The sequence below is a fragment of the Thamnophis elegans genome, chromosome 9 (assembly GCF_009769535.1).
Source record: "Thamnophis elegans isolate rThaEle1 chromosome 9, rThaEle1.pri, whole genome shotgun sequence".
NCBI classification, from domain to species: domain Eukaryota; kingdom Metazoa; phylum Chordata; class Lepidosauria; order Squamata; family Colubridae; genus Thamnophis; species Thamnophis elegans.
This window is the reverse complement of record NC_045549.1, coordinates 48,432,804-48,447,310: the sequence shown is the minus strand read 5'-3', so window position 1 is coordinate 48,447,310 and position 14,507 is coordinate 48,432,804. Positions and strand designations below refer to the sequence as shown.

The 14,507-nt window shown below is 38.4% G+C and overlaps 1 protein-coding gene across 2 annotated transcripts; it reads left to right on the top strand.

Annotated features, from left to right (window-relative positions):
• Positions 1 to 99: 99 nt before the first annotated feature.
• On the top strand, positions 100 to 11,793 carry C9H4orf47 (chromosome 9 C4orf47 homolog). 2 transcript variants are annotated; one of them, XM_032224226.1, is made up of 8 exons: positions 100 to 172; positions 1,276 to 1,430; positions 2,503 to 2,725; positions 4,324 to 4,461; positions 4,558 to 4,633; positions 5,341 to 5,520; positions 6,761 to 6,933; positions 11,404 to 11,793. In XM_032224226.1, exons 2-8 carry the CDS (start codon positions 1,331 to 1,333, stop codon positions 11,450 to 11,452), a joined length of 939 nt encoding a protein of 312 aa, XP_032080117.1. In that variant the 5' UTR covers positions 100 to 172; positions 1,276 to 1,330; the 3' UTR covers positions 11,453 to 11,793. The 2 variants fall into 2 exon arrangements, with proteins under 2 accessions (XP_032080117.1, XP_032080116.1); XM_032224225.1 differs by lacking the exon at positions 100 to 172 and adding an exon at positions 374 to 461 and having other exon boundaries at positions 11,404 to 11,792.
• Positions 11,794 to 14,507: the final 2,714 nt, after the last annotated feature.

Genomic DNA, 14,507 nt, shown 5'->3' with positions numbered 1-14,507 from the left:
TAAGCGCCGCAATCATGGAGTGTTGGGGAGAGAGAGGCGAAAGAGATGGTCTTCGCTGTTGACCCAACCTAGCCTCTCTTGCGTGGAAGAGAGAGAGAAGGAGGGGGGAAAGTGACCGGTTGCCTTATTTATCGTAGACTCGGAGAGGAGCGTTAGAGGAGCCTTTTGCAAGGTGACGCCCCCAAGTTCTGGCTGCAGAGCGCCCCATCTTCAGTCAGTCTGAGTCGGCCTATGGGTGACTGGGAACCAAAAGGTTAAAGGAAAGAGCGGGCAGTCCGAAATGCTCAATTGACTCTCTGTATGCCGCGCAAGCCCTCGCTTCCAGGCGTCATCTCCGTGCTCAGCGTGTACATCTGATAGGACTGACGGAGGGATTCCAAAATTGGATTAGTGTATTAATTTCGTGAAATTGCAACGGTTTGGGGGGAAAGGTACAGCAAGCTGGTTTGCAAAAAGAAAAGGTGAGGCAAGGCCCTGTACAACTTGAACGGAGTGGGATCCAAGTGGATTCCAGGCACCCTTGCTAGTTGCAAGCAAGTAATAATTTAACACATGGAGAGCTTTTGTTGTTTTGAGGTTTGCTTGATACATAACTGGAAGGCATGGCCTTGGTCTTTATTCAGACTAGTGGAAGGGATTCGATTTGGGCCATAGGAAATGCTTAGGGGCTTTCAAGACCAGTCACAGCTGTAAATTATGGTAATCAGTAGGATTCGATAGAAGCTCTCCAGTCTATTTGGTTAGGTTAAATTTAAAATTCCAAATTTTAAAGATTCTTCTGGGATTACAGGCATATCATTTTGATGAGAATGTTAGATAAATATGTTCCAATGAATTTATCATCAGAAAGCTCTATTATAGTGTGATTGTAAAAAAAAGAAAAGAAAAATCTAGAATTCTGTATTGTGCTCTGAACTTGTTTGGAAAAGCACTTTTTCAGAGAAGCATATGATGAGCTGTAAAATAAATATAGGGTTTAACTAGACAGGGATACTAACAACACTTGGTCAGAGCAAAAATGCTGAGAAACAGTAGAGAGACATAGAGGTTGTCATTTTGCAGATACATGTCCCTTCTATTTTATTTTGTATTTGGAATTTGAATAAGACAATAAAGTAGAAAAAGAAAATACCCAGGACTTCATATTTAATATTTTTTTCATATTGGATATTAATTTTGGCTGTCTTACTTAAACCAGTTCTTTAGGAACACTGGATTAAAATTGAAATCAGTACTTCAAAGACTGAAGCATTTTAATGTGTGAATTCCTTCTAGGGACCATAAGACTTGGAACAGTTTCTAGAGTAAAAGTTATCACATAGAAGTAAATATGCCTTCTGAATTGGGAAAAACAGACATGGAGAGGATTGGCCTCTTTAGCGAAATGGAATATATTACTATTGGAGATAAATATGTCTCGACATATAATCGTAAGTACATTTTTCTATTCAGTTCAACAATACAGGAGCATGGATTGATCTCTCTATTGCAAATCCTTGCTGCATTAGACAAATTCAGCATGTTGGATGAACATAGAGTTAAAATGGAATGGTTGGGGTTGATTGATTTATGTTCACAATATACAAGGCAGCTACACTGGCACAATCTTCATTTTCTAATATGATTACAGATGTCCTACTTGATAAATAGATGACTTATTTCATTTGATTTATTCAGGGCACTACTATAATTTTGTGTTTTTACAGTGTCTCCCTAGAAAACTGGTATATTAGTTCTAAATGATTCTTATTCTTTGCTATCTTTATTATTGACCCTTAATTGCTTCAATTTTACACATTGTTCCCATTTGTTTAGATTCCTTTTACAGATTTGAGGGAAATGGGTTTTGGGTAGTTTATTATAGGGATGGATATTTTTTCTTGCCTTTTTTGCATAATTTCTTTAGGAATAGATGTTAAAGGGGTTTTGATTGAGAGTTTCAGATGGAATAACACATTCCTTGATATGCATTATTTTAGGTTTTATGCTGTCCTAAGAGGACAAACTACTGGTATGTTTTGTTTTTGCTTGGTTGTTTCTTTTGAATGTTCACTGTCAGTTGATTAGCCATACTTTAGGCAGTGAGATTCTCACATTCCTGGAAAAGGAGCATTCTCTCTTTCATTCTATAGTAGCACTAGATTTTCCAATGTGTAACATCTATTTCTGGGTGGAAAATTAAATCTTTAAAGAAAAAGGCCAGGTTTGAACAAGCACTTTTTTGTTCAAACTTGAGCATGCTATATAATCTTTTTAATGGTCATATGATGATATGTATTGAAAACTGTTTCTAGAACAAGTATTGAAAACAATTCATGTTTTCAAATTCAGATTCAAAACAGCATATGTGAAAAATGTAAAGCAAAATACAACCTTCCTTGAGTCCAAGTCAATTTCTGATGACATTATTGACATATCCATACAGTTTCTAAGCTATTTTCCCTATGGCAGAATTAAAACAAATGACTGAATCGATGCTGAAATTATTCCCTTATTTTAAAGGCCCTTTTAATGAAGCTGCAAGCAAGAATAAACAAATGCTACCAGGAGGTTTTAAAGAGAAAGGAGCCACCCAAGCAGGATATTTTGATCCTCAGTTTTCAAGAGTTTTTGAAGGTGAAAGTTATTCAAATCCCGTTCAGTTAAGGAGAAGATACCGATTGGCTGAGGCAAAAAAAAACCTGGGAACCAGACCCTTTCTTCCCACTAATGGAGATAAATTTCCGTAAGTTCTAAAAAAGCCACTACTGTAATATAAAAGCTATATGGCATTTATCTACTTACAATATATTGATATTTTAAGTTTAAATGTATTTTAAGTATTCCTTTGATATCTAAGTTGCCACAAAAGCTGGCAGGAGATTTCATTTCCTGATAAACACATATTTATCACTGGACTTTCCATAAAGTTTTTGCTTCCATGATTCTAGTTATTCTAACCTTCTTTTTTCCCTAGATTTCCTCTAGTGCCACAAATACCTTTTTCCTCTAAGATGGATTATTTTAATTTCTGCTAATTTTCATAAATACCCCAGAAATCATTTCTAGGAAACATTCTGAATATGAATGGTAGGAGTGGGGGGCACACATTGAAAGCTGTAAGGAAAACTTATGAATATGGTTTTCTTTCTAACTGGGTGCTAAACTTGGTTAAACTCCCATATTCCACAATGGGCCATTGTGACAGAGAAATGATAGCCTATGAAAGTATTGGGAAAGACTATCTATTTTGGCATAACAATGCATCAGCAGGAGAGAAAGGATTATCTACAATATATTAGACAAAGTGCTTGCTCTGAAATAGTATGAGCAAGAAAAGAAAATCAAACTGCAAAGCACAACACACTAAGCGGCCAACAATAAGTTGGATTCTTATAGTATTTCATTTTCCTTTAGTGTGATATGAACCTAGTCACTGTGATTTGCATATGATGGGCATGCTTTTTAAATAATGGCTCCCAAGGATTGCAAGGATGTCTATTGTCAAACTATAGAATAGCTTATTTCTGCAAGTATTTTGTATATTTTTTTTGCAAATAAAGTGATTGTGATGTGTCTACCATATTTTGGATGTACAATCTGAGAGGGCTTGAAAGGCGGCAGAAAAGGATCAGGGAGAACTAGATGTACGTAACTTGCCTGCCTCTTCCTGCCTTAGTATTATGAATGAATCAGGTAGAAAAATGCAGAATTACATTGGAATGCTCACCTAAGCAGAGATAGGCAATTTTTCTCTGGTTAGGGAATTATCTGTTGGTTTTCTAAATAAGGGTAAGGAAATATGATATAAAGTGCAACAGTAGCATGGTGACATAATCAAAGAGCCTGCTCATTTCTCCATCATTTTTTTATTATTATTTTGGAAGTCTGGGGGGAGATTTTAGCCAAAAGAAGAATAAAACTAATAAATACTTAGTGCACCTATTTTCGCCATTTTTTTAAATGCTGCAGAGTTTTTGGTGTTCCAGAAGCTGCAAGAATGAATCTAGGGACTGCCCATGGCCTGATGACTGTTTACACAATTTAATCTATTTACTTTAAAGCAGAGTCCAATATGTGTGTGTATGTACATGTATGTATGAATAAAGATATTCAAAAGTACATCCACCTACTTCATTTGGCCTTAATTCCAATTAAATATAAATAACATTATCCCTTTAATGTATTTTTTTAGAGATGGGACAGTTACTCTTAGTAGAACAGGTACACTAGGATTGTAACTTGTTTATCTGAAGCAAACATATTTATTATGTTATGTTATATTATTTGCATATTTAATAGAGCATAGAGAATGCTAATCTCTGAATTCTTTCTGTGTCTCAGGTGCGGCATAGGAACCTACTACGGAACAATTAGTGGCCCATGTCCCTTCTTCAGTGCTCAGTTGAAAGATAAGGTTGCATATGTACAACCAGGGAAAAATCTCTATACCAGTCCAGGGAAGAAAGGAACTGGCTATGGGTAAAACATTCTAGAATTATAATATCAAATATATCTTTTTTAAAGGGAAGAGATAGTTGAATGTTGCTGCTATCACTGTTTTATTTCTGTATCTAGGTATCCAAATCTCACCATAGGTAAACCATATACACATTCAGTTGAATTGTTTGACATAGGAAGAATAAATTTTAAGGTAAAATTCAATTGGATTTCTGTTTTATTTTATCTAGGTTGATAACATATCTTATTCCTTCTAATTGGACTTTATTTGGTACCATGCTATAAAATTATACATCATTAATCTTTATTTGATAAAGAAATAAGAATACATTTTATATATTATTTCAATATATGTTCCATTAATTTATTATTTTCTCAACCTTGATAGTTATTTTTGATGCCATCAGTACATTTAATGGTTGGATAGTGGGCTTTTGCAGCTTTCTCTGTTAAGAATAATGTCATCAGTTAAAAAAAATTATAGTAATGGTCCCAGAGGTAGTATGGACTATATTATAGCAAAATATGGATTTATCCTTAATGTGAACCTGTTTTAAAAAGCCCTTTAAGTGGTGAAGAAAGGGAAAGCTATGCTGCTTTTTTACTACTTCATTGAATTTTCTTCTTGTATATATTTGCTTTGATGTTTTGATGTCCAAGGTCCTGCCTTCTATGTATTTGGTTTAGTATTTATAATGCTCATTAACACTAATTTCCTATCACATTGCATTTATAACTTCAGAAATGCAATCCCATGTACATTTTCTCAGGAATAATTACAGCTATGTAGAACTTACCCAGAAATATGTAAACATAGAATTGCAACCTTAATGTTGCCCCTAGTTTTGGTTAAGGAGTAGAAGAGCCCAATGTGACATTTTCCATTTCTAATTTGCCCAGAAAATATCTGAAGAACATCGTCATCTGATGAAAGGTGGACCATTCAAGCTAAATCTTTATCCCCGAGAATATTTCGATACAAATCCTTACCATGATGAAGGGCCGATTCCTCCACCAAAAAAGCAACCTGAAAAAGTACCCATTCCACATCCTTTTAAGCCAAGTTCTCCAGCTAAAAAGGTGTGCTTGTTAATAGTTAAACTTCTCAAGAAAATTTTACTGCAGATATTTTTGTTTAGCAAAGAAAAGCAAAGAAATGTGTGATATTTATTGCAATGTAAAGGGCTATATTTATTGGGGAAAAATAAAACCCAATTAATTTTGGAAAACAGCAATCTATGTGCTCATCAAAGTTATGGAATCATCATAGCTTTTTCAGATTTAATCCAAATAGAGATCCAAGAAGTGGCCCATCCTGGAACCCCTTCCTTTACGTGGGGCAGATCTAGAAAAACATAATTAAAAACAAAATCAGCAAAAAAAAAAAAGAGAATTTCCACAGATGTTCCTCTGTGATAAACCAAAATCAAATAATCACTCTCATGCTTAAATGTGTTGTATGAATCAGGATCCTTAATTTTACATCTGGGTGTGGCTAAAGCAACGTATGTAGTCATGAATAAGGTAGAACAAACCTCAACTTGGTTTGGCCATAATGTGAACAAAGGCTGAAGTCCTGTTCCATTTCCCACACAATGTTATGAAAATTGAATAAATATACACTATATTGGCAAAGGTATTTGCTCACCCATCCAAATAATCAGAATCAGGTGTTCCAAACACTTCCATGGCCACAGGTGTATAAAATCAAGTACCTTGGCATGCAGACTGTTTTTACAAACATTTGTGAAAGAATGGGTCGCTCTCAGGAGCTCTGTGATAGGATGCCACTTGTGCAACAAATCCAGTCGTGAAATTTCCTCGCTCCTAAATATTCTACAGTCAACTGTCAGCTGTATTATGAGAATATGGAAGTGTTTGGGAATGACAGCAACTCAGCCACGAAGTGGTAGGCCACGTAAACTCGTCCAACATCAGTGTGTGACCTCACAAATGTACTTCTGGAAGAATGGTCAAAAATTCCCATAAACACACTCCTGAACCTTGTGGACAACCTTCCCAGAAGAGTTAAAGCTGTTACAGCTGCAAAGGGTGGACCGACGTCATATTGAACCCTATAGATTAGGAATGGGATGTCACTTACAGTAAGTTCATATGCGAGTAAAGGCAGGTGAGCGAATACTTTTGGCAATATAGTGTATCTTGGAGAAAAAGTAAGATATTACTGTGTTAACTAAGGTCATCTAGTATTTAGCTAATATGTCTATCATTTTGTGATTCTCTGAATATTTGTGTTTTGTATGGATGAAGTATTCTTTTTAAAGTCTGCAGTATTTAACATTTCTTCTTGTCCTTTTAGCCAGGAGGCATGAAAGCAGGCACATTTGATCCATTTCCGACTCATTCTACAGACCCATATGGCGTTAGAATGCCTAGGGCTTCCACAACTAATAAACAAGGAAAAGTATTTCACCCTAATCCTGGAAATAAGAGCAGACCAGTAAGAAGCATTATGGCCTTAAACATTGAAAAGTAAGTATGCCAAATTGCAGTGTTTAATTTCTAGGAAAACTCTGCAGTAGATATTCTCCAACCTAGTAAGCAATTCCCTTAATTTCTACATAATGTTCTGTGAAGATTCTTTGCTATTTACTCAGTGGGGAGAGAAATGTGTTGCATTTCCCCAGATGTTTTGTAGAGTTCTCGTTCTATTTTATATAGTTGAAGCTTGAATCCTGATGAATAATGGTATATAAAGCTGTTTATTTATCATAAATGTGGGATCCTGATTTAGCTAATTCTAATAAGATCATTAAAAATCTATAACAGTGATGGCTAACCTTTTTTTTCCACGGGTGCCAAAACCATGCACGCATGCTGCACCCATAATGTAATGCCCCTCCAACGTGCCCTACCCCCTGCACATTCGCACCATGACATGCATGCACAATCCCTCCCCTGCACTTACCCCACGGATACATGCGCAACATCCCCCTCTTTTGACCTCCACATCCCAAAACAGCGCTTGGGGGAGGGAAAGCCTCCCATCCAACAACAGCGCTGAGAGGGGGAAAGCTCCCCTTTTCCCCCTCAGTACTGTTTTACGAAGGGCGGATTTTTCCACTCTCAGTGCTGTTTTATGAAGGGAGGCTTCTCAAAACAGCGCTGAGAGTGGGAAAATCTTCCCTTCGCAAAACAACACTGAGAGGGGGGAAAAGCCACCCTTTCCCCCCTCTCAGCACTGTTTTGAGAAAGGAAGCTTCTTAAAATAGCGCTGAGAGCAGAAAAAAGCCTCTCTTTCCCCACTCTCACCGCTGTTTTGAGAAGGCACGGGCTGCAGAAAGTGAGGAGAAAGATATGCCTGTGCATCTCCCACCTCCCATCACGTGCTCACAGAGGGGGCTCCACATTCCACCTGTGACACGTGTGCCATAGGTTTGCCATCACGGATCTATACCATGCCTGACGTATTAGACCAAATGCACTGTAACTCAACATCATATAAAAAGCCCTCCTTACTTATATACATATGTACCCACCAATTTTTGGCTTGTGCAGCTGAAGAAGAGATAGGAAATAGTAAACCAAGGAAAAGTATGACAAAAAAAAAAAAGGATAGGAAAGAGATAAATCTAATCTACACCAATACATTCACTATGCTGTTCGGTTTCTTTCTATCCTTACAACCAATCCTTGTTTAATCAAATCTATTTACTACTTCATCCTTTGCCTTTATCCTTACTTTTTTCAAATGAAAAATGTTTGCCTCTAGAGGTATACAGGAAGCCATAACATTAGATTCATTCTGATGAGTTATCTGTGTTACAGACCAGATCTGCGCTTAATATCAGTTTTAATAGCTGCTTTAAATATCTCCAAGGCTTGAAGTTCAAGAAATGTGCTTGTTTGTAGTTTCTCTATGCAAACATCTGGGAGAACAGTGAACATACCCCACTTAAAAATAGCTTATCATAGAACCTGATAAACCAGTGGAAACTTTAATGAAGTGGATGTAACTTGTAACATGAAGTGTGCCTAACATATTTTTATTCAGGCAAATGAATGAGTCCTGTCAGTTAATTTACTGGTTGTTTTATAAAACACAAGCACATAGACACACATACACATGCCTATCTTCTTTCTTGTTTTGTACCTTTTTGTTAGATACCAAATAAGTGTGATGCTAATCCAATATGATGGATTATATGAGCTTTGAGAGATAGAGTGGGGAAAAGGAAATTTATGTTCTGGGAAAAAAATAAACATAAACCTGCCTCATAAAATATTGCTCTATTGGACCACTGACTGAAAAACAGTCAGCTGGAAGCAAGTTGTTTTTAATCTCAACTTCATAAGATCTGAGTTAGAAAAAAATGCAGTATTATATTTATTTAAAGAAAAAATTCAAAACTTGAATTAAAATGTTATTGAAAATTAAAATGCAGAATAGTAGATTTCAGGCACTCTTGAGAAGGAACTTTTTACCTGAACAAAATAGAATATGTACAGGTGAAACTCGAAAAATTAGAATATCGTGCAAAGGTTCATTTATTTCAATAATGCAACTTAAAAGGTAAAACTAATATATGAGATAGAGTCATTACATGCAAAGCAAGATAGTTCAAGACGTGATTTGTCATAATTGTGATGATTATGGCTTACAGCCCATGAAAAGCCCAAATCCACAATCTCAGAAAATTAGAATATTACATGCAATCAATAAAACAAGGATTGTACATAAAACAATATTGGACCTCTGAAAAGTATAAGCATGCATATGTACTCAGTACTTGTTTTGGGCCCCTTTTGCAGCAATTACTGCCTCAATGTGGTGTGGCATGGAAGCCTGTGGCACTGCTGAGGTGTTATAGAAGACCAGGATGCTTCAATAGCAGCCTTCAGCTCTTCTGCATTGTTCGATCTCATGTCTGTCACCTTTCTCTTGGTAATGCCCCATAGATTTTCTATGGGGTTCAGGTCAGGCGAGTTTGCTGGCCAATCAAGCACAGAAATCCCACGGTCATTGAACCAGGTTTTGGTCCTTTTGGCAGTGTGGGCAGGTGCCAAGTCCTGCTGGAAAATGAAGTCAGCATCCCCATAAAGCTCATCTGCGGAAGGAAGCATGAAGTGCTCCAAAATCTCCTGGTAGACGGCTGCATTGACCCTGGACTTAATGAAGCACAGTGGATCAACACCAGCAGATGACATGGCTCCCCAAATCAACACAGACTGTGGAAACTTCACACTGAACTTCAAGCATCTTGCAGTGTGTGCCTCTCCATTCTTCCCCCATACTCTGGGTCCTTGATTTCCAAATGAGATGCAAAAGTTGCTCTCATCAGAAAAGAGGACTTTGGACCACTGAGCAACAGGCCAGGTCTGTTTTTCTTTAGCCCAGGTAAGACGCTTCTGACGTCGTTTGTTGTTCAGGAGCGGCTTGACAAGAGGAATATAATATTTGAAGCCCATGTCCAGGATCCGTCTGTGTGGTGGCTCTTGATGCACTGACTCCAGCCTCAGTCCACTCCTTGTGAAAGTCCCCAACCCTTTTGGATGGCCTTTTCCTGACAATCCTCTCCAGGCTGCGGTCATCCCTGCTGCTTCTGCACCTTTTTCTTCCACACTTTTCCCTTCCACATAACTTTCTATTAATGTGCTTTGATACAGCACTTTGGGAACATCTAACTTCTTTTGCAATTACCTTTTGAGGCGTTCCCTCCTTATGGAGGGTGTCAATGATGGTTTTCTGCACAACTATCAGGTCAGCAGTCTTTCCCATGATTTTGATTCCTACTGAACCAGACTGAGAGACCATTTAAAGGCTCAGGAACCCTTTGCAGGTGTTATGGCTTAATTAGCTGATTAGAGTGGGACACTTTGAGCCTAGAATATTGCACCTTTTCACAATATTCTAATTTTCTGAGATTATGGATTTGGGGTTTTCATGAGCTGTAAGCCATAATCATCACAATTATGACAAATCACGGCTTGAACTATCTTGCTTTGCATGTAATGAGTCTATCTCATATATTAGTTTCACTTTTTAAGTTGCATTACTGGAATAAATGAACATTTGCACGATATTCTAATTTTTTGAGTTTCACCTGTATATCAATCAATTAAGTCTTGTGACACTTTGTTGTGGATGTTACCCCCTAAGGACAGTCCATCTAGTCCATCCTTAATCCTGGGGGGAGAAAACTTGTCCCGCTCAGAGAGGGTTCGCAATTTGGGGGTCCTCCTGGACCCGCAGCTGACCTTGGAACATCACCTGTCGGCTGTGACCAGGGGGGCCTTTGCCCAGGTTCGCCTGGTGCACCAATTGCAGCCCTATTTGGACCGGGAGGAACTTCAGACAGTCACTCATGCCCTCGTCATCTCAAGACTGGATTACTGTAACGTGCTCTACTTGGGGCTGTCCCTGAAAAGTGTTCGGAGACTGCAGCTGGTCCAGAATGCAGCCGCGCAAGCGATACTGGGTGTGCCAAGGTACACCCACATCACACCTATCCTCCGCGAGCTGCACTGGCTCCCCATTGGTCTCCGAACACGATTCAAGGTGCTGGTTATTACCTTTAAAGCCCTACATGGCTAGGACCTGGGTACCTACGAGACCGTCTCCTGCCACATACCTCCCTTAGACCAATAAGATCTCACAGGATGGACCTTCTCCGGATGCCTTCAGCAGGACAATGCCGGCTGGCGACGCCGAGGAGTAGGGCCTTCTCTGTTGCCACTCCGGCCATATGGAATGAGCTGCCCCCGGAGATCCGCGCCCTCCCCACTCTCATGGCCTTTTGCAAAGCCATTAAAACCTGGCTTTTCCGGCAGGCCTTCTGATTGGGTGTTTGTTGTCTCTTTTTAACTTCGTGTGTCCTATTGTTTCTAAGTCTTTTTTCTTTTTAATTTCTTTTTATTCTGTAAGCCGCCCAGAGTCCTTCGGGATTGGGTGGCATAGAAATCAAATAAACTCAACTCAACTTTGTTGTATTTACATTTCAGGTCGTTAAATGTAACTAATTACACGAATCCCCGTGTGATGTCATATTAGCTGCACAAAAGCAAAGTGAATGAATGAACTTTCTGGACTGCAAACAGTAACAGCTCAAGTAAATAAAAGTTTTGTGGCTGGGGGAAATGTGTCAGATATAGCTATCTGCCTTCATTTTATAAGAACTAATTGATAGTATAGTTATTGATGATATATATAAAATGTAATTTAAATTTTGATATGTTATTTATGTTGTGTATATTGGATAGTATTTGTTGTTTTTTGGTGAGGTTTTTTTCAGCCACGCAAAGAACAAATGCTATTATTTATAATTGTCCTGTCTTTTTTTTAATCGGAACATAATCATTAAATAATTGCTCTATTAAAACAAACTTCTCTGAATTGTAATTGCTCTCAAATGAAAATTACTAATAATTAGATGTGATATCAATGAAAATGTATCTGCCATTATAGAACTTAGACGCTGGCGCTGGCTAGGCCATACATTGAGAATGCCAGAAAATCGAATCCCAAAAATTTCCCTGCTTGCAGAGCCTGGTCCGACCTGGAAACGGCCAAAAGGAGGTGTTCATCTAACCACTCTGCGTCACTTCAAACGGAAAGCCGAAGATATAGTCATGCGCCCATTCAATCTTAGCCGAAAATCATATAATAGCGACTGGCTGCACCACCTGACAACCCTAGCCCAGGACCAAAAACAGTGGCGTCAAATTTCCATGGAAGTCGCCTATACCCACGATGGGTGAAGAGGCGTCAAGTACAAGTACAAGTACTAATAATTTGGGCAACTCTACATTGAAATAAATATTCTTCAGATATTTAAAATGAAAGCTGACAATTTAACTTCTAGTATCACTGTCTGGAATTAGACTTGCTAGCCTCCTTTCCCAATTTAGAGCTTCTAAAGCTTTACAGTGGGTGAAAAGTCCCAAGCTTTCTTTTTGCTGCCTCCCAATAGCATGCAATAAAAGTCATCCAGTGAGTTATCAAAGCCCAGACTTTGTGATGAAAATGAAAAGAACTAAAAAATCAGTTTTAGTCATCATGTCTGTATTTTATCTCTAGATAACAAATAAGAGTTATCTGTCTCCAAATACCAGTTTTGGGAAGCATAGAGAACTGTTCCCTTTCTTTCATACTAATGAGCATTTTTGCTGGCTACTGATTGATTTCTGTAAGAAATAGGATTGCGGAAGTGTTTCTGATCCAACAGACGTTTTTCTATGATGAGCTAAATTGGAAGTAAACCCACTGAAATCATTGCAAGTTCTTTCTAAATAGATGTGTGTGTGTGTGTGCGCGCGTGCACGCGCGCTGAATGATCACCTATGACTGTTACATTCTCATTCCAATCTAGAGACAAGATGTACCACCTTTGAAGAGAATGCAATGAAATTTGAGTTTCAGCTGGACTTTAGTGGGATTCTCTTTTAAGCAGAGAATTGGGCTATTTATACATTTATTGATAGATTAAAGTGCTTATAATTATTTTAAAATAATTATAATTATATATATATATATATATATATATATATATATATATATATATATATATATATATATATATATATATATATATATATATACATATATATACACACACACACACACACACACACACATACACACACACAGTTGCAAGAAAAAGTATGTGAACCCCTTGGGATTACATGGAGTTTTGCAAGAATTGGTCATAAAATGTGTTCTGAACTTCATCTAAGTCACAACAATAGACAAACACAGTCTGCTGAAAATAATACTATACAAACATTAGATGTTGCCATGGTTTAATTGCACATAACATGTAAACATTCACAGTGCAGGGAGGAAAAAGTATGTGAGCCCCTAGCCTAATGACGTCTCCAAGAGCTAATTGGAGCCAGGAGTGAGCCAACCTTGACTCCAATCAGTGTGATGATATTGGATGTGTTGCTGACAGCTGTTCTGCCCTTTAAAAACACACACCTGTTGTGGGTTTACTGGTTTCAAGAAGCACTGTCTGATGTGAACCATGCCTCGCAGAAAAGAGCTCTCAGAAGACCTACGGTCAAGAATTGTTGACTTGCATGAAGCTGGAAATGGTTACAAAAGTATCTCCAAAAGCCTTGATGTTCATGTGTCCACGGTAAGACAGACTGTCTACAAATTGAGAAAGTTTAGCACTCTTGCTACTCTCCCTAGGTGTGGCCGTCCTGTAAAAATGACTGCAAGAGCACAGCGCAGAATGCTTCATGAGGTAAAGAAGAATCCTAGAGTGTCAGCTAAAGACCTATAGAAATCTCTGGCACATGCTAACATTTTTGTTGACACATCTACAATAAGGAAAACATTAAACAAGAATGGAGTGCATGGGAGGACACCACGGAGGAAGCCATTGCTGTCCCAAAAAAAATATTGCAGCACATTTGAAGTTTGCAAAAGAGCACCTGGATGTTCCACAGCACTACTGGCAAAATATACTGTGGACAGATGAAACCAAAATTGAGTTGTTTGGGAAAAACACACAATACTATGTGTGGAGAAAAAAAGGCACAGCACACCAACATCAAAACCTCATCCCCACTATAAAACATGGTGGAGGGAGCATCATGGTTTGGGGCTGCTTTGCTGCCTCAGGGCCTGGACGGATTGTTGTCATTGATGGGAAAATGAATTCCAGAGTTTATCAAGACATTTTGCAGGAAAACGTACGGCCATCTGTCTGCCAACTGAAGCTCCGCAGAGGATGGGTGATGCAACAGGACAATGACTCAAAGCATACAAGTAAGTCAACACAAAAATGGCTTCAACAGCATAGAATACGCCCTCTGGAGTGGCCCAGTCAGAGTCCTGACCTCAACCCGATTGAAATGCTGTGGCATGATCTTAAGAGAGCGATTCACACCAGACATCCCAAGAATATTGCTACACTGAAACAGTTTTGTGAAGAGGAGTGGTCCACAATTACTCCAGATCGTTGTGCAGGTCTGATCTGCAACTACAAGAAACGTTTGGTTGAGGTTATTGCTGCCAAAGGAGGGTCAACCAGTTATTAAGTCCAAGGGCTCACATACTTTTTCCTCCCTGCACTGTGAATGTTTACATGTTATGTGCA